Here is a 19,063-nt window from a genome sequence, read left to right on the forward strand (position 1 = left end):
GTTGCCCAGAGCATTGCCAGTGGTTAAGATTAATTCTAAACCTTCCAGCCATCACCTCTTTGTTTTTGCTATATTCTGGACCATCCTTTCCAGATTATCTTTTCTCTCCTCTAGATTTCCTATGTCCCTCTTCAGTTCCTGGACTGCTTGTTTAATTTCCCCCTTCATGTTTTCGAACTGCGCCTGTGTGGAAGACATGAATTGATCTTGAAATTCCTTAAACCATGTTTTCATGTCGTCTTTCGAGGCCATTATGGCGTCCGCTTTCTGCTCTGATGTGGTTTCCCCCTTGCTTTTCTGTTTATTTATCAGTTTGTGCGCGGTTTTGTCTACACCCCAGATTTGGATCAGGTCTTGATCTGGTTTGGATCTACTAGTGTTCGCCGATGAAGCCTGAAGCCTGTGCCTGGTCCTAGCTTTTGACATGTGTGTGTTCTTTTAGTGACTGGGCTTCTTATGTATTCTAGTGCTCGCTTTTAGCCTTGGATTTCGAGAAGGAGTTTATGGTGTTCTGTGTATCTCTGGTGCCTGTCTGGGCTCTGCCGACTGTTGTCTGTTGGTGTCGCGGTTTTCCGCTTCTCTAGCCCCGTTTGGTGGTATTCTCGCAATCTTTATTTGAACTTGGGGGGATACAGCAATGTCCCTAGGGGTCCTTCTCTGTTGGCTCTCTGGAAAACCACTTATGGTTCCTTTATGGGTGTGGTTGTTCCCCACGTTTTCTTTATCTGTCTATGGTCCTCAACAGTTTCTACCTTTCACTGTGGCCCCTCCTGGATGGGGGTCGATTCCTTCTGTGGTTATCCCGGAGGATTATGTAGTTTTCCCTTCTGGCAGGCCGAGGGGAGGGTGCCCAGCCACTCTTTTGTGGATTGAGGGAGCTCTCGGGGGTAGGTGGGGCGTCCCTGTGGGCTAATTGCTGTTGCCCTTCCGGTTTTGGGGTGGGTCCACGACCGATGGCTGGGGGGGGCTCCCCTCCCCAGTATCTGGGCCTGGGTTCACAGTGGGTTTGTGTGTTGTAAATTGGGGGGATTACTCGTTTTTCCGGGTGGCGTTGGCTGTTATGGGGTTCCATCCCCCAGGTGTCTCGTTTTGATTCTCCCGTGTCTTCTCCCCGGGATATGCTGTTGGCGTCTATGGAGGGGAAGCGGCCCCCGCCGCTGCTGGATTCCCTCCCTGGCCTGTACCTATGGTTCTCTGTCCTGGCGTCTCGGCTGGGCACTGTGGTCTCCTTCTTCTCTGTTCGTGGAGACCGCCTTCACTTCCCTCGCTGGTCTGGGCCGCTGTGGTGCTTAGTTTCTTCCGCCGGGTTGGCGGCTTTCTACGACCCAGGTCTCGTCCTCGTCTAGATCCACACTGCTGGATTGGTGCTTTCCTCCGAACCCGGCCCCGTCCACGTCCGGATCCTTTCTGTTGGGACCGCGCCTTCCTCCAGTTTGCTCCTCGATCCCGTCCGGATCCGCACTGTTGGTGTGCCCGGGTCTCTCCACCGGACTCCGCTTCTCTCTGCCCGGTCTTCTCCCTGTGTCTATCAGGTCTCTGCCTGCGGGTGTCGCTGAGACCGAGGGCTTCGTCCTGCTATTCGGTTCACTTCTGGGGTCCCACGGAGCAGGGCCGCTCAGGGGCCGGGTCTCTGGTGTCGTTCGGGGGGCACCTCCTCCTGAATTGTAGTCTGCTCTTCTCCCGGGCTTCACCTTCCGCCGCGTGTTGGAGGGTTATTACGCTTCAGTGACTGCCAACTATAGATTTGTCCCACTTCGGTGCCATTAGAAACATGTAGCATTCGTCTGTTAAAATCTCCAGGCAGAACGACGCTACCTGTGGGGGTTCTTTCCAACCAGCAAGTAATAGCATCTGTGATTAATGATTGCATTGGATTGGTCAACGAACCCCCTGGAGGATCGTAAATATTGATAATTAAGCTTTTTCCTTCTGTAGGTGTTGCAAAGTACCCATTAGTACATTAGGGGATTCAATTGCCTTTGGCCAAGGCACAGGTTCTAAGTGTGTCTTCGATGTATGTTTTCTTGTATTCCAAGAGGTCCATGACAGTTTTCCAGTGGCTTTTACTTGTGAGTTAGCCCAACTGCATGCATTCATTGGCATCCATAAAGTGGAAGTGAAGACCTTCGGCGTTGCCAGTGAGGTATGTTCTTGTAAGGCTCTTGGTGCTTCTCTCTCTGTCGGCAGGTTTAATAAGGCGTTAGTATTCCTTACGTTTCCCTCATGTTCTGCTTTAACGCCTTCAGTTTTTTGGCATGCTATTAGTGTAAAACCTGCTCTCAGGCGAAGCGCTGAGTGTGTTTTCAATAGAGCCACCACTAACGGTCACACAAACTCTATCAATGCCCAATTTGTCTCACTATTCCAATCTGGTAGTTCAATTTTTAGAATGTCTCTGGATTGAATATATTCCATATATTTCAGCTGTTTGGAGATTGACAGTAGTACTGTTCCATTTAGAAATGGGCTTTGCAACGTTGTGACATTTTCCTCCAATATTCCCCATATACCCCGTCTTTAGTGCACCGGGGTGGATAATTGGCAGTGTATAACTATCATCGGGCAAGGGCTGGTTGTTTTGTGTATCATCCAGGGGTTCGAGCAGAGTTTTCCTGTCCCCGTCCCGCTCTGTTGACTTTTTTTACATGAGGAGCTGTTTTCTTCTCCTTCGGGTCAGGTTTAAGACGTTTTCTTGTGGTACTGCAGGCTTATTGCTTGAGTCTTTTGGGGAGCCAGTGTTTTCAGTACTGGTGGCGCATGTGTTTTCTGTGGCGACTTTGTTTTTAGGACTTTCTTTAATTCTGTTGGTGGTGATATTTAGACCTTGTCGAAGTCCCAATCGGGCTTTTCTTTACCGTTTTGACACATATCCTCCAGTATGTGTTTTGGGTCAAATTTCCCTTGCTTTTGTATTGTTTTATTTGTCCCAGATGTAGTGCCCACATTGTTGCGTTCCCTTCCTGACTGCTTGGCTTTATTTGCAATAATGTCCACTTTCTTAAACAGTGCTGTTTTTATATCTAGCAGTTTAACTGTAAGCTTTTGGCTGGCTCCAAGCTCTTCCCTTATGGAGGCCATTAGTACAGCTTGTGCATCTATCTTACATTCCAGTGCCATCAAACGATTCTTCATTGCAATGGCGTCGACCAAAGTTATTTCCCCTGCAATGGCAGACTCAGTTGCCTCCTCCGAGACAGATGTATCCGATGAATCCGAGTATGTCGCAAAAACTGTCATATCTCGAGAATATGACAAACTAATACGCTTGTTGGCCTCAGCGATTATTGTATTTGGCAACCTTTTCTCACCCCCCAATGAGGCTCTTTGCAAGTTGTTGACTAGATGCAGTATTGAGTTATTATTGTCAATTGTGTCTGACAGGCGATTTTCTTTGTCCACTTCTCTTGATTCCGATAAGTGTCTATTGAAGCGCTTGTCTTTGGCTCCAAAAAAGGCTGTAATATCCGCTTGTGAGGGCTGATCCAATTTGGGCTTTTTTAGGACATCATACTTGTTGCCACTGCGTAAATTGGGACGTTTGTGCTGCATGTTTTCCTTCCGCAGTTGCCCCTTACGTGTCATTATTTGTTATAAGTCCCAAAATGTTTGGGACGCAATAATGAGGAAAGCGATCTCTGGTCTGCACATGTGGCAATATTATCGCAGCAAAGCAGATTTCATTGCTCTGCTGTCTCTAGTTGTAAATTATACTGCCAATCATGTGTATTTCTATCTTTCCTTCCTCTCCAGCCTTTTCCAGTCGATTCCAGCCGATGTTCACAACCACAATTCAGTCAAACCCCTTTTAGTGGATGTTCAAGTTAAATGTAGAGGATATAATTGACAGCACAGGTTAGTTTCCGTGACCGTGTCTACGCCTCTTTCGTGTGAGCTACAGTATCCTATCGTATGAGCAGCAAAGTCCTACAGCGGCGGGGAGAGTGGGGGGCAAGGCAGGTCACCCTCGGCTGCCACTCACCATCTTTATAGCGGCTATAGCCGGTTTAGTGAGTGTGAGTTACCAAGTATGAAAAACAATAGGTAGCCCAATAGGCAGTCCAGAACCCCCCCTCCCTCACAACGAGCTACTTAGCTTGCGCTGTTGTGCAGTTGTGCAGCTCCACCCAGCTCTTGTACTCGCTCTTACTCTAAATGAGACACACGGCTCTCCCGCCCTCATTCAGTACTATTTCCGGATCCGTTTGTTTGTTCACCTGACCTTGTTCGATTTGACTCAATTCCACCCCGCTCCTCGCTGCTTAACTGCCCAGCGTTTGCTGGGTGAGATTCGAGGAAAGGACCTTCCGTAATGTGTAACGTCACGTATGATCGTCAAACCGCACTGATTTCACCACAGCCGCTTCCGACAATCGCTGTACCATTTAGTATTTAGTACCTCATAGCGCCGCAAGTACCTGGAGCTGCTGTTAATGCTCTCTGCTTTTCAATCCACTCTCGAGCCACTGACTCAATGCATCGCCTGCCTGTGCCCCAGGCATTTTTTAGCAGATTGACACTGAAGAAACACATTCCAATATTGGACTTCTTAAAGCCTACTCAACCAATTTGAGACACTGATTCAATCCTCACCTGCCTGTTCTTCACCCGATTCAAGCCGATCACCGCCACAGGCCTGCACCTCATCCATGGTCTGTCTCGAGCTGACTCAACTGTCTCGACACCCGCAATCAATTGGGAACAACTGAAAACTCTCAACACATATTCGACCCATTTTGAAGTGCCTAGAATCCTGGTTAGATGCTGTCAAGCCCCACGAACAAGCCTAAAAGCACCTTATCTCTTTCCTGGGTGGTGGGACTCTGGATGGTATGCTTTCCCAATGTCCCAGCTTCGGATGGAAACTTTTCTTTGCTCCTACATCCTTCCCACACTCTCACTCTCTCTGATGAACCACCACCTACACTCCCCAACATATATTGTCCTCCTACTTCCTGCTCTCTCCTGACGGCTCTTAGGTTTCCCCTCTCCCCACCAAATTCCTTCCTCCTACTCCTATTCAATCACCCCACACAGCCAGACTGATCTGGATGCTTTATATAGGAATGTCCCTCCTACCCTTGTATGGTGGTAGGATTGTTGAGGACACCTGTACATACGGGGATGTGTTGTTTCCTGATTGGATTTGGGGCGGTCAGGGAATTTCTGAGGTGACATGAAGGCTGCCATGTTGGATTCTAGTGGGGCCCTTTTCAAATGTCGATTCCCCCTTCCCACTACTGCCTGTGTGGATCTTGTGTGTGGATTGGGTGTCTACAAGTCATCCAATAAGTAGGGAAAATGCTTGACAGTATGTTTGCTGCCTCTGTTGCATGTCATTTGTGAACTGGTAATCCCAGCAAAGCTGGTGATCATTTGTCCCTACTTTTGCACATTTCGTGTGTATTATCTTTTCCAGGTTTACACACAGGTTTCTAACCCGTGAGATTTATTTGGCTTAAAAGCGTGTGAATTAGCGTGAGACGGCTGTTCTGGTGCCAGTACAGACTTACAAAATGTACTTCCCCACTTTTCAGGGTTCTTATACTGATTCCCCTTCGTTTTTTTAAACGGAGAGGGTCCTCCCTAATGCCAAATATTTGGGTCTGGCTAAGCCTTTAGAATGGCTCTCACAGTATAGTCCCCTGATGGAAATGGTAGTCTCTTTAGGATCTGTGTGATCCGATCGCAGCTGATTTTCCCGTGGCCGGAAAGTTTGCATGAGAAATGTGCGAACCACCAAAGGTTTGCACATTTCCCATGCGAACACAGGCACACAACACCTACATACCCATACCCCCAACCACAATACACCCCCACCCACACCACAGCCCCCACCCACACCCCCAACACACTCCCACCCACACCCCCAAAATAAACATACCCTACTTACCTTTTTCTTCACGCTGAGTCCCTGCGGCGCCAGTTCCCTTTCACTTCCGTGATCGGGAACCGACGCCGCATGATCCTTTGCATTTCTTTTTTTTTTCTTTTTTTGGGTGTGCTGCGGGGGTGTCCTCTGCAATACCCCGCTCGTTATATACTTACTTATAATGCTACCACCAAAGGTCCGAACTTTTGGTGGTTCAAACCTTTGGTGGTAGCATTTCTAGGACTTTTTGTCCATGCAAAAGATGGGCTGCAGTCCGTTCGCACTATTCAATCTCTTTAGGGCTTAGGTCTATCCCCCTTCCTCCATGGGTGTGTCTGACCAGTGTAGGGATGGCACTAAAGTGGTAGGAGTGAATATCCCTTTGACTGTCATTACCTTAAAGCAGGGAACCCAGTGGAGGTGATGTGGGGCTCCCCAATATAGCTCCATCAGCATCAGCATTCACAAGCTTGGGGTGGCAACCGGCTCCTTTGACCACCTCACTGTGGTTTCCCAAAGTGTGGCTGGGGACTTTGTCAGACATGCTAACATACTAAAAGATGTCAAAGTCAACCTTACATTGATTCTTAATTGTGTTTCTTTTAGAATTATCCTTCAGTTTTAATCACAGCCAATGAAAATGATAAACGTATACCATTGATTGGGCTTCTGAAATATGTCGATAAGCTTCGGAAGGCTATTGCGGAATATTCTAACAGCTCCAACAAAAAAGGTTTTTAAAATTTTTATTATTCTGAAAAGTACAGGGGAAATGTAAATGAGCTAATACAGTAAATCAAGTTGCTTATTTTGATTACTAAATGACACTGCATTTGATGCTATTTCTATGTATATTGATATGTAAACAAGTTTAGTTCTTTGTTTAGCACATCGAAGAAAATAGCAATCTTAAGGTATCCGTAATACATTTAAAACAAAAAACTGTTTTCTGAAACACATAATAATGTATCGCTTCTTTGTCATTTGGCTTTTGAACAACTGTTTTCTCACATTAGTAATATTTGATGTTGTTTAAAATGTCTTTGAGAAAACATGAATTAGATCCAAAGTATCACTTTCTTCTTAACATCTCAGCAAACAGAATTACACGTGTGCCGGTGCAATAATAATGTGCCGGTATTACAGCATACCAGCATGTTACTGCACCAGCACACTCAAGTTTGCCAGTGTCGGGCCTGATTTACCTTCAGGCAGGAGCTGGAGGCAAGTCAGACACCCCACTGGCAAAAAACAGCTGGTATTACCAGTGCCGGTAATACCGGATTAACTATCCTTACTGGCACTTGGAATATGACAGTAATTTCGGCAGACCAAGTGCCGGTGGTGGTAATTCCGGCTGGTATCCAGCCAGGTTACCACAAGACTTGTGATGATGCCCAAGCAATAACATGCATGCTTGCTGCCACAGTCCTCTATGGTCTACCTTCCATAACCCGGTGATAGTCACATGTGAGGGAGTTTTGGAAGGGGATTGGCAGACTCTGGATCCAGGGGAAGTCACCTGCTAGGTTATGGAACCTTTGCATGATCTTATAGGGGGATCCCTCCAAGCCTATACAGTCTTTGGTCTCAGTACCAACACCCATAAACCCAGCTACCCCACTTGGAAAAAGCAACTGCACTGGCCCCTATAAAATGGGTTAGGTGAGGACAGGGAAGGATCACCTAGACTGGGACCTCAGGAGAGTGCGAGTTTAGGGAACAGAAATGCATGGCCCCCCACATTAAAGAGAGATTATGAGAGGCAGTGTAATGGAGACCAGCTGGCTGATTGCTTTTGGTCTGTATTGCAACCCCATTCTCGGAGTATTCAAATACTGCGATATGCGCACTAAGTCTTGAGGCCATGGAGTGGAGCGCTGAGAAGAATCCAGAAGGAAGTCAGGATACGGAGGCATTGGTTGGTTCGTACATGTGATGCACAGTAACATTACCGAAGAGAGAATTCAGGCACCCTTTGCGCTGGGAGCTAGAGGATGGTTATGCCATGTTGAATCTCCCATGTCTAAAGAAAGGTAACATCACTTTTGAAGCCCTCAGCCCACAGAGTCCCAAATAAAAAACAACAAATAATATCATTAAGAGCAAGAGGGCAAGTACATGCAATGGATGTGGGCTCACAGATCAGAATGGACCCTTTGTCAGTGGGTGGGGGTACTAATAATTACAGCAGCTTGAAAAGATGCCAGGCAGGTCCATTGCCCAGATCCATTGACGGTATCCCTAAGGCACGGGGTGAAAGCATAAGGTCTTTCCCCAGTAAGGACTGTTAGCTCCACTGACGATACCCTGGATGAAAGGAGGTGCAGAAGCACAAGATCCTGCCCTGTTGGAGATTGCTGGAGTGATACATTAGAGAACACTATTTCTGTATGTGGGCTGGGATGCTTAAAACATCTTGAGACTATGAGTGAACGGAAAGTTGCTTTCCAAGTGACAGAAACCCTGAGAACTCATTTGTTAGAGAACTTGGATAATGAGCCTGGACACTAGGTCCTCCTTCCCTAGCTCCAGCAGAACATTGCTTAACTATGCCTGTGAGGAATAATAAAAGTGTGCAACTATTTCTTCGGCATTCAGTGGTCTATTGCATCTGCAGCATGACTCCCCCTCCAGGCCTTTCTTGCATACACTGGGACTGGATGGCTCAAAGTAGCCCATGTTTTTATTTCCGAGTCGCTCCCAGGCGTTCGTTTCCCTCCACTGTCATCAAAGCTGTTTTTATGTGTCTGCAAATTGTGTGACTATCTGTACTGGCATCTAACTTACATGCATTGTCTGGGGTTCTTGGGCCAAGACAACAAGTGGTAGCATTGCTCGCTGAGCAATGCCCTATCTGTCCTTTGATTTGAAAACATAATCTGTATGCAAGGAACAACACTTCAAGCAACCTCCTCCAGAATCCTTCACGAAATTATGTTTGAGAGAAGAAACTCAGATAGGTATTTTCACCCTTATACACAACACTTTGCTCCATTGATATGTTTCCCCATGCTGCCCCACCCAGAGGGTCCCTAGTGCTTCTTGCAAGATCTCCATGCTACTGGACTTGGATCTAAGGACGACATCTGAGCAGATAATATCGGCATTGTGGCTGAGAGTCTGCCTGGGCCTTTTGCCAGGCGTTCACTATAGGTTCCTTTGAGGAATTCGACCATCCACATGGTGAGCGTGCACTCGCATGGATTTTAATATTTTATTATATGGAATGATGGTAGACCAACCTCAGGAAAATGTGTGGGGCTAATCCACACACATTCTCCTAGGCTCACACCATGACAGCATAGACCTGTGTACTCTGGGCTGGACAATGCCTACATTCACTGTCCACCCCTGTCATATTTAGTTGGAATGTGACAGCGAAGGAGTGCATGATGTCAACTCCAGGAAGGAAGAGGACCAACCTTCCCCCTGCCATGGTCAGCCTGATTAACTGATAAAGGCTTCATGGATCCGCCCTGCTCTTTTGTTAGGCCCTGCAGTTGGTGGCAGTGATTATCATGCCAGCAGGGGGTATTGTAAACAGGCCACATGGGGCATGGCTGTAGAGGATAACAAAGGAGGCAGGAAACCCAACAACCTTTCATATGCAACTGTGTCAACCTGAACCTATCTCCCGCCTCACAATATCGATGGCAGTGAACTCTCATGTCTGGTTCTTCTGTTTACAGAAGGCCACCCCGCTAGCGGACCCCATTCATAAGGTACGAGAATATGATTTGCAGGAGCCATAGTCATGTTTCGCCACAGCTTCATGGGAGACCTGCCGCCTAAACAGGGACCACACACATAGAACCATTAACCAGAGAGTCTCTTTGAACAACAACAGACAGGAAGATGGGTGGAATTTAGTATCCTGAGGGAATGTGGACAGAGCTCTTTCTTTTGAAAGAAGTATTCACCCATTTTAGTTCTGGGGCACAGCTTGTTCCTGTTTTCACCCCTTTACCTTTCCTGTTGCAAAGCACTCTGGTTATGACCTCATACAGGAGATTATTGGTAAGGACCCCAGGATTGGTTCATTAAGGTAGGCGTAGCCTACAACACTCACTAGAGCCCACTTGGCTTTAACAGGGGCCGAGCCTCTCTTTTGGCAGATCATCCAACTACTTCACCAGAAGTAACAAAGAAGAACTCCACCTTGACCCTGGATGAAGGTACAGTCTGCGTTCCATCTTCCACCAGTGAAGGAAGGCCAGGATATCCAAAGAGGGAAGCAAGATCCCTTCCATAAACAGCAGAGGGAGATAAAGAACTCAGAGGACCTGCAGTTGTTCCAGAACCAGTACCCAGCCAGCATACAGCCCGCCCTGCAAGGATCTGCAGCAAGCCGATCAGCACTGAGATGACGATTCCTGACACTGAGCCGCTGTGCGGCCCAGCCTGCAGCTGTTAGCACCAAGATCACTGACAGCACCAGGTACATTGTGGTTCTTCCCACCTGGTCCTTCCTAGAAGGCCTCTAGAGACATATTAAGATCTATTATTCCCTTTGTGCTGATGCCAAGAAACCTTAAACTGTTGGAGTTATTAACCATACCGTCAGTATCCGGAGTGCATCCATTTTCTTTCTTTGAAACGGTCTGTCCTCTGCATTCCCTTACAGGGTGGGTTATATTTCGTAGTGTAAGACTCTCTGTTGTGATATAAATAAAGAAGATATTTTTGATACAACCATGACTGGATAGTTCCTTTTGTCATTGGGAATAATTGTATTTTTGCTGTGTTGCAATTAAACAGCGATCCATGACCCTTTGGCGAAATTGGACAAGGAGGTTTATCATTTGCTTGTTTTTCCAATCTGTTCAGATTCCATCTGGTGTACTAGAGGTGTGGGGCTGATTGATAGTTTACAAACCGATATTCACCCCTCCACAACTGGTTCCCCGGAAGTTGATTTTGTCATATTTCCACACAGACTAGTGAAGGGAGGTGATACCAGAATCCTTGTTCGAGATTGCCATTTGATCTGCAACTGAGCTTAATCCAGAGGTTATCCTTGATACTCCCAGGACTTCCCCAATGAGTCCCTTAGGGTTTCTTATATTGCAAGTTCAAAGGTTCTCCCCTCTGCCTCCTTGTGATTCATATAGAAATTGTGCACAAGATGGTTGACAGAGCCGAACGGAAGTGCATGGTCCTGTACACCATTTTGTCTCTACTAGTTCCCTCCTCTGACACGCAGTCGTATTCCATTTCTTCATTCAACAAACAGACAGAAATCAACATTCCACAGAAATTGATTTACAAAATAGTGGCCAGAAACATTAGGACATGGGCAGAGACAGGATTTCTTCTTCCCAATCCTTATGCCTTTCGTGGTAGAGTTTCTTTCTGGGTAAAGCACACTAGATATTGCTGACTTCTGTGATGGGACACTTCATTTTGATGTTCTTTGAGCCCTAGACTGTTCCTCAACGCCCCATCATGCCCATCAATAGAATTTCTCATCCTGAACCACTTCTTTTTCTTCACAGTAGTAAAGGTATGTCACCAAATTTCATTTGAGACATTACTGGCATCTCCTGCCATCTATGGGAATCTAATTGGGCTAATCAAGAAGGCACACCCCGCTGCCATGTAGGCTTCCAGGAACAGCTTGCTACTGCACACAGGCAATAGCTTATTCCATTAAGTACAGTGGTGACCACCCCCCCTCAGCAAAAACATTCTGACCCAAACCCTCAGAACCATACCTCTTCACTTCCTCCTCGTGTCACCGGACCCAAAAGTGGTCCCTTGCAAAGGCACCTGCAGAGACAGAACCCTGTTGTGTTCAGTAATCCTGCCACAGTGGATGGTGTGAAATGTTCTGTCTTTGCATGCAAATCAGCCCACAGTTTGGGCTGTTACCTCCAAAAAGATTAGTGCAAAGGAAATGGGAAATGGCCCCATAGTCAGTTCAGCAAGAAAGCATACATCCGGTACAGGCCCTTAACTTCAGAAAATATTTGTATTGCTTCACCCCATAGTTCTCAGTCATGTGTGGTGGCAGCTTCAGGTTATAGAGGAGATCTTCCCCCTCCTATACATCCTCATTTGTGACTAAGTCTCTGAGCAAAGAGGAGAAACTATTGGATCTGAATGCTGGCATGGCCGGCAAATGTATTAAAACTCTGTGGTTCATCTCCAACAATTTGCAGCTATGGATGCAACTGTCAGATTTTGTTAAAGATTTGTCAGAAGATATGCAAGCTAGCTTTAAATTGGCCTTGCTGGACGCTAACCAGTTTGTGGCTGTTATGATGGAGACTCAATACATCAAGGCAGTGCATGAACGCATCATGCAGGAGGGAATCTGGTGGTAGCAAACATTTTCCTCTAACTATTCCAATCTGGCCGCAGCATTGTGTAAGGTGCCTCTTCCTTGTTTATTTGATTTCTGTATATGTATGAGTGGACTGCAACCTGTGGGAGACCTGAGCAAAGGAGTCTGACACCTCACTGCACACATGTGCATACCAGGAGTACCCAGGGGGAAAGGTGGATGGACCTTAGGTAAGGGTGAGGTTCACCCATATGTGAGACAGCAACACCAGGGCCCCTGATTAAATAAACAGACACAGTCAGGCTTCTTTTAATAAGCGGGAAACACTTTCCTATATATATATATATATATATTTGATTCAGTCAAACCAATACTTGTTACGCTTAGCCATATTACATTACTGAGCATCCTAGCTGAGGCTCTCTCGAATAATACAGGAAAGTAGGAATGTTCAACAGTTTTCATTTCATCAGTTTTGGTATCATAAATTACACATTTTCTGTCTTATGTTTTTCTCAATGGGTCCTGTGGGGCCCTTAGGACCCGATTCATTCCCATTTGCTGAATAGCTATTCATATATTTAATCGTTAGCACTTGGTAAGTTTGGCATACACCTTGGTTCAATTAATCTTCATATAGCTCAGAGAGATCCCCTGAGACCGTGTGCATTCACTGTGGTTGACTAAATACGCTCCTTTTTATCACAGCAGTCACTTCTAGAAAGTGCGCCTTCACCTTTGGTGAATAAATATTCAAATATATCCGGTAGCTCACATGAAGCATTGCGCATTCCCCTTTGGTGAATAAGTATTCACATATATCATGTAGATCACATGAGGAAGTGTGCCACCACCTTTGGTAAATACATATTCAAATATATCAGGTAGGTGACATGAAAAAGAGGGCATTCACCTTTGGTAAGTAAAAATTCAAATATAGCATGCAGCTCACATGAGCAAGTGCGCCTTCACCTTTGGTAAATATTCAAATATATCAGGTATGTCGCATGAGAGAGTGCGCATTTACCTTTGGTAAAAAAAAATTCAAATATAGCATGTTGCTTTCATGAGAAAGTGCGCCTTCACCATTGGTAAATACATTTTCAAATATATCATGTAGATCACACGAGAAAGTGCGCTTTCACCTTTGGTAAATACATATTCAAAATATAGCATGTATGTCAAATGAGGAAGTGCGCATTCACCTTTGGTAAATAAAAATTCAAATATAGCATGAAGCTCACATGAGAAAGTGCGCCTTCACCTTTGGTAAATAAATATTCAACTATATCAGATATGTCACATGAGAGAGCGCACATTCACCTTTGGTAAATAAATATTCAAATATAGCATGTAGCTCACATGAGAAAGTGCGCCTTCACCTTTGGTAAATAAATATTCAACTATATCAGATATGTCACATGAGAGAGTGCGCATTCACCTTTGGTAAATAAATATTCAAATATAGCATGTAGCTCACATGAGAAAGTGCACCTTCACCTTTGGTAAATAAATATTCTATTATATCAGGTATGTTACGTGAGGAAGAGTGCATTCACCATTGGTAAATACATTTTCAAATATAGCATGTTGATCACGCGAGAAAGTGCGCTTTCACCTTTGGTAAATACATATTCAGAATATAGCATATATGTCAAATGAGGAAGTGCGCATTCACCTTTGGTAAATAAATATTCAGAATATAGCATATATGTCAAATGAGGAAGTGCGCATTCACCTTTGGTAAATAAAAATTCAAATATAGCATGCAGCTCATATGAGAAAGTGCGCATTCACCTTTGGTAAATAAATATTCAACTATATCAGATATGTCACAAGAGAGAGCGCGCATTCACCTTTGGTAAATAAATATTCAAATATAGCATGTAGCTCACATGAGAAAGTGCCCCTTCACCTTTGGTAAATAAATATTCAACTATATCAGATATGTCACAAGAGAGAGCGCGCATTCACCTTTGGTAAATAAATATTCAAATATAGCATGTAGCTCACATGAGAAAGTGCGCCTTCACCTTTGGTGAATAAATATTCAAATATATCCGGTAGCTCACATGAAGCATTGCGCATTCCCCTTTGGTGAATAAGTATTCACCTATATCATGTAGATCACATGAGGAAGTGTGCCACCACCTTTGGTAAATACATATTCAAATATATCAGGTAGGTGACATGAAAAAGAGGGCATTCACCTTTGGTAAGTAAAAATTCAAATATAGCATGCAGCTCACATGAGCAAGTGCGCCTTCACCTTTGGTAAATATTCAAATATATCAGGTATGTCGCATGAGAGAGTGCGCATTTACCTTTGGTAAAAAAAAATTCAAATATAGCATGTTGCTTTCATGAGAAAGTGCGCCTTCACCATTGGTAAATACATTTTCAAATATATCATGTAGATCACACGAGAAAGTGCGCTTTCACCTTTGGTAAATACATATTCAAAATATAGCATGTATGTCAAATGAGGAAGTGCGCATTCACCTTTGGTAAATAAAAATTCAAATATAGCATGAAGCTCACATGAGAAAGTGCGCCTTCACCTTTGGTAAATAAATATTCAACTATATCAGATATGTCACATGAGAGAGCGCACATTCACCTTTGGTAAATAAATATTCAAATATAGCCTGTAGCTCACATGAGAAAGTGCGCCTTCACCTTTGGTAAATAAATATTCAACTATATCAGATATGTCACATGAGAGAGTGCGCATTCACCTTTGGTAAATAAATATTCAAATATAGCATGTAGCTCACATGAGAAAGTGCACCTTCACCTTTGGTAAATAAATATTCTATTATATCAGGTATGTTACGTGAGGAAGAGTGCATTCACCATTGGTAAATACATTTTCAAATATAGCATGTTGATCACGCGAGAAAGTGCGCTTTCACCTTTGGTAAATACATATTCAGAATATAGCATATATGTCAAATGAGGAAGTGCGCATTCACCTTTGGTAAATAAATATTCAGAATATAGCATATATGTCAAATGAGGAAGTGCGCATTCACCTTTGGTAAATAAAAATTCAAATATAGCATGCAGCTCATATGAGAAAGTGCGCATTCACCTTTGGTAAATAAATATTCAACTATATCAGATATGTCACAAGAGAGAGCGCGCATTCACCTTTGGTAAATAAATATTCAAATATAGCATGTAGCTCACATGAGAAAGTGCCCCTTCACCTTTGGTAAATAAATATTCAACTATATCAGATATGTCACAAGAGAGAGCGCACATTCACCTTTGGTAAATAAATATTCAAATATAGCATGTAGCTCACATGAGAAAGTGCGCCTTCACCTTTGGTAAATAAATATTCAACTATATCAGATATGTCACATGAGAGAGCGCGCATTCACCTTTGGTAAATAAATATTCAAATATAGCATGTAGCTCACATGAGAAAGTGCAACTTCACCTTTGGTAAATAAATATTCTATTATATCAGGTATGTCACGTGAGAAAGAGTGCATTCACCATTGGTAAATACATTTTCAAATATAGCATGTTGATCACGCGAGAAAGTGCACTTTCACCTTTGGTAAATACATATTCAGAATATAGCATATATGTCAAATGAGGAAGTGCGCCTTCACCTTTGGTAAATAAATATTCAAATATATCAGGTATGTCACATGAGGAAGTGTGCATACACCATTGGTAAATACATTTTCAAATATAGCATGTGGGTCACACGAGAAAGTGTGCTTTCACCTCTGGTAAATATATATTCAAAATATAGCATGTATGTTCAAATGAGGAAGTGCTCGTTTACCTTTTGGTAAATAAATATTCACATATATCATGTAAATATTCAACTTGATTGAATCCACTCCCCCCTCATACTGGTAGATAAAGACTACCACTGGGAGGTACCACACTCCCACAGCTTTTGTCATAACTCCTCAGTCTAGATACCAGGCTGTATCCCTTCCTCAGTACAACGTTAGGAAAGAATCGTGTTCTGCCCCCCAGAGCGGGTGAAGAGTACCTCTAACAGGGAGTGTAAATCACTGTTCCCCCTCAGGCTAATATGTCACCTGAGACCCGGGTCAATCACCCCACTATACCAGCATGGGCCACGGACTGGCCACCTGAGAGATAACGGGGGACCCCTCAAGCATCGGGGTGGCCCAAACTCCTAAGGGCACCACAACGCTTTCATCACAGCATACCCAAAGTCCTCCAAAACCCCTTATACACGGAGCGTGGGTTACCTTACATCCCTCTCAGCGTCCCACATGGACCCCGAGAGGAGAAATATATCATCCGTCAGGGCCATCCACGGGCCACGTGTACACCGGCAGGCGGCTCACGCAGGGCTCGGGGCCCGTTCTTAGTATTTCCCTCTCCTACCTGTCTCAATGTTCTTTGCGCAATACAGCCCCACACTCTCTCGCTCTCTCTCTCTCTCTCTCTCTACGTAGCGGTGGCGAGCCAGCGGAAAAACACCCACCAAGTGCGCCCTTAACCAATGGACCCCGCACACTCCCTTGACCCTGGGTGGGGGAGAGAGACTGGCTTACGCCAGGCAGATGGCCTAGCGAAAGGGACTGTCACTGGACTCCAGAGGGCCGGGATGCCCTCAGTGGCAGGCTCAAGCTCCTCTCTTCATTCGCCTCTCTGTTGAACTCCCCCTACCGATCTCCTCCGGCCACTTATCCTCTGCAGCGATTCTCCAACTCTCTCCACCAGCACGGGGGCCCGCGACAGTCCTGAGGTGAAATCACCTCACAGACAACCCCCGCTCCCCTTGCTGGTGGAGCCTACCATCCACATTCTCAACCGTTTCATGCGCGCCAAAAAGAAAACCCCCTGTATGCATGAAAAAATGATACGAGAGTGTAAACAAACATCACAGTCATAGTAATGTGACACATATTCCATGCTCATGGAAAACCCACAGGGCTCTCTCTGGCTCCTAGACACTTTGATTAAAAAGTTCTTCCCATTGGCTTCAACTTGGCTCCAATAATATTTACCCAGATCATGGCTGTAGTGGCAACTACTTTGAATGTCTGGGGCTTCAGATGTACCCTTATTTGGGTGACAAACAGGCTAGATTGAATTTTCAGACATTGCCTGCTCTTCACTTTGAGCTTGGCCTCCCGGTGAACGTAAAAATATACTTTTTGACACTGTTTTAGTTATTGATTTTCATAGATTTTGTCTGAGACACAAACGAGGCCTGCACCTTCAACTCTGCACACAAGTCTCGGATATTTAGAGAGCAATAATATTCTCTTCTTGGCATTCTACAATATTTTTAGTACCTTCTGGACCTTATTGCTGCTATTCTGACAATTCTTATGGCTAGACCCAAGATGCAAAGTGTTTAACTGCACTTGGCCGAAATTTCAATCACATATCTGCAAATGTTTCGTATTGCCATTCTTTTCTTCACCTAAACAGATATTCACTAGTGATTGATGAAAGCCAATCTTTTTGAAGGGCATGCATTCTCAGTGCCATCCCCAGCCAAAATCATTAAGACTAACTGCCGAGTTGGGGTACTGCCTTCACTGTCTGTTGCCCTGTCAGAATAACAAACTACTAATGAAAGTTCTGGAGGTGAAATCTATTTTTGTCCACATGTCTTTTCTCTCGGCTATGATGCAGTCAAATGTATCGATCTTGCTGGACATACTTCATATTCTTTATAATCAAGCAGGGATGTACAGAATCCTCTCCTCTTATGAAGGTTTTGGGATAAATCTGGGAGTTTTGTGTTATGCCATGTTTCTAGATTTTTGCTCGCCTTCTGCTGCCATTTGCAAGCTCTTTTGGTAATTTGGTGGATCTGAAGGCAAAGGGCGTTGGGTTTGGTTAGTGGGGAAAGAGGGAATATGCACGATAGCTCTGCTTCTGTATTGATGTGCAGATTTCAGAAGTTCCCAGTTACTGTGTGTGGTTCTTTTTCTATGTGGTTCGTGTCCTCTGTGAGTCTGTGTCCAGGTGGGAGTCTTGTATGACCATAGTTTGAGGTTGCATTGGTCAGCACTGTGCTGTATAAATTGGTTAGAGAATTGTAGTTTTGTGATGTTTGTCTGTTGGGAGGGGTATTACATTGCTGTGTGGGTGGTTTAGTTGGTATGCACATTTTTGTGTTGAACCATAGAATTTTAACATGTTAATGCAGGGCGCAGACATTGCAGACCGTGATGGGCCTTTTGGAACTTCCATCTGATGTGGACATAATGGTCGTGGTTTATCTCTGGTAACGTAATTGTGAAAGGATGTCCCGAGGCACCCTTGAATGACTGAAATGGGTTGGCATCTATAGCAGTGGGCCTTGTACACATGTGCAAAAATGATCAGGGAATTGTTAAATGAGAGGAGGTGGCAGGCTGAGCACTCCACCCATTACTCTAGGTAAAGTGTTAATGGCTATGTGAGATATTCACTTTTTGCTTTGGGGAAAGAGCTTCCTGACAAGTTAAAACCCCAGGTGCTCAATTCACCTTCCTTGGAATAATGAATGGCAGACCAGGATCCCCCTCACACCTCACTCTAAATTATATTTTCTTAGGTGCAGTGGTGCCTACTGGAACTTTTCTTGTGTGGAAGGTGAGCCATAGTTAAGTTCCTTCTGACATCTGGGTAGCTGCAAAGGGAAACATGCTTCCGCATAATAACCACACAGAGACAGATATCAGAAGGCAGTCTGTCCTGACACCTTTAGTTCTGAGAAATGTATCGGAGTGAGGGTCTGCATGTACAGAGACAAGGACGTGGAACTTGACGTGGCACACACACATGGATACTTATGGCAAGGCAGATAGGAAAAATATGAAAAGCACAGGTTAGCGAAAACACAGATCATTGTCTGCCTTAGTTTAAGGAGCGGCCCCCACAGTCCCATCTTTTGTGTCAGT

General features: G+C 44.6%; 1 protein-coding gene across 4 annotated transcripts in view; it reads left to right on the forward strand.

Annotated features, from left to right (window-relative positions):
* The window catches only part of PREPL (prolyl endopeptidase like), a 915,395-nt gene that overhangs the window by 869,423 nt on the left and 26,909 nt on the right, over positions 1-19,063 (forward strand). For all 4 annotated transcript variants that reach the window (XM_069608452.1, XM_069608451.1, XM_069608454.1 and 1 more), the window contains one exon: positions 6,476-6,602. In XM_069608452.1, the coding sequence (XP_069464553.1) occupies positions 6,476-6,602 (127 nt within the window). The remainder of the gene's footprint in view (positions 1-6,475; positions 6,603-19,063) is intronic.

Source organism: Ambystoma mexicanum, chromosome 4q (assembly GCF_040938575.1).
Source record: "Ambystoma mexicanum isolate Mex_15411 chromosome 4q, UKY_AmexF1_1, whole genome shotgun sequence".
Classification (NCBI taxonomy): Eukaryota; Metazoa; Chordata; class Amphibia; order Caudata; family Ambystomatidae; genus Ambystoma; species Ambystoma mexicanum.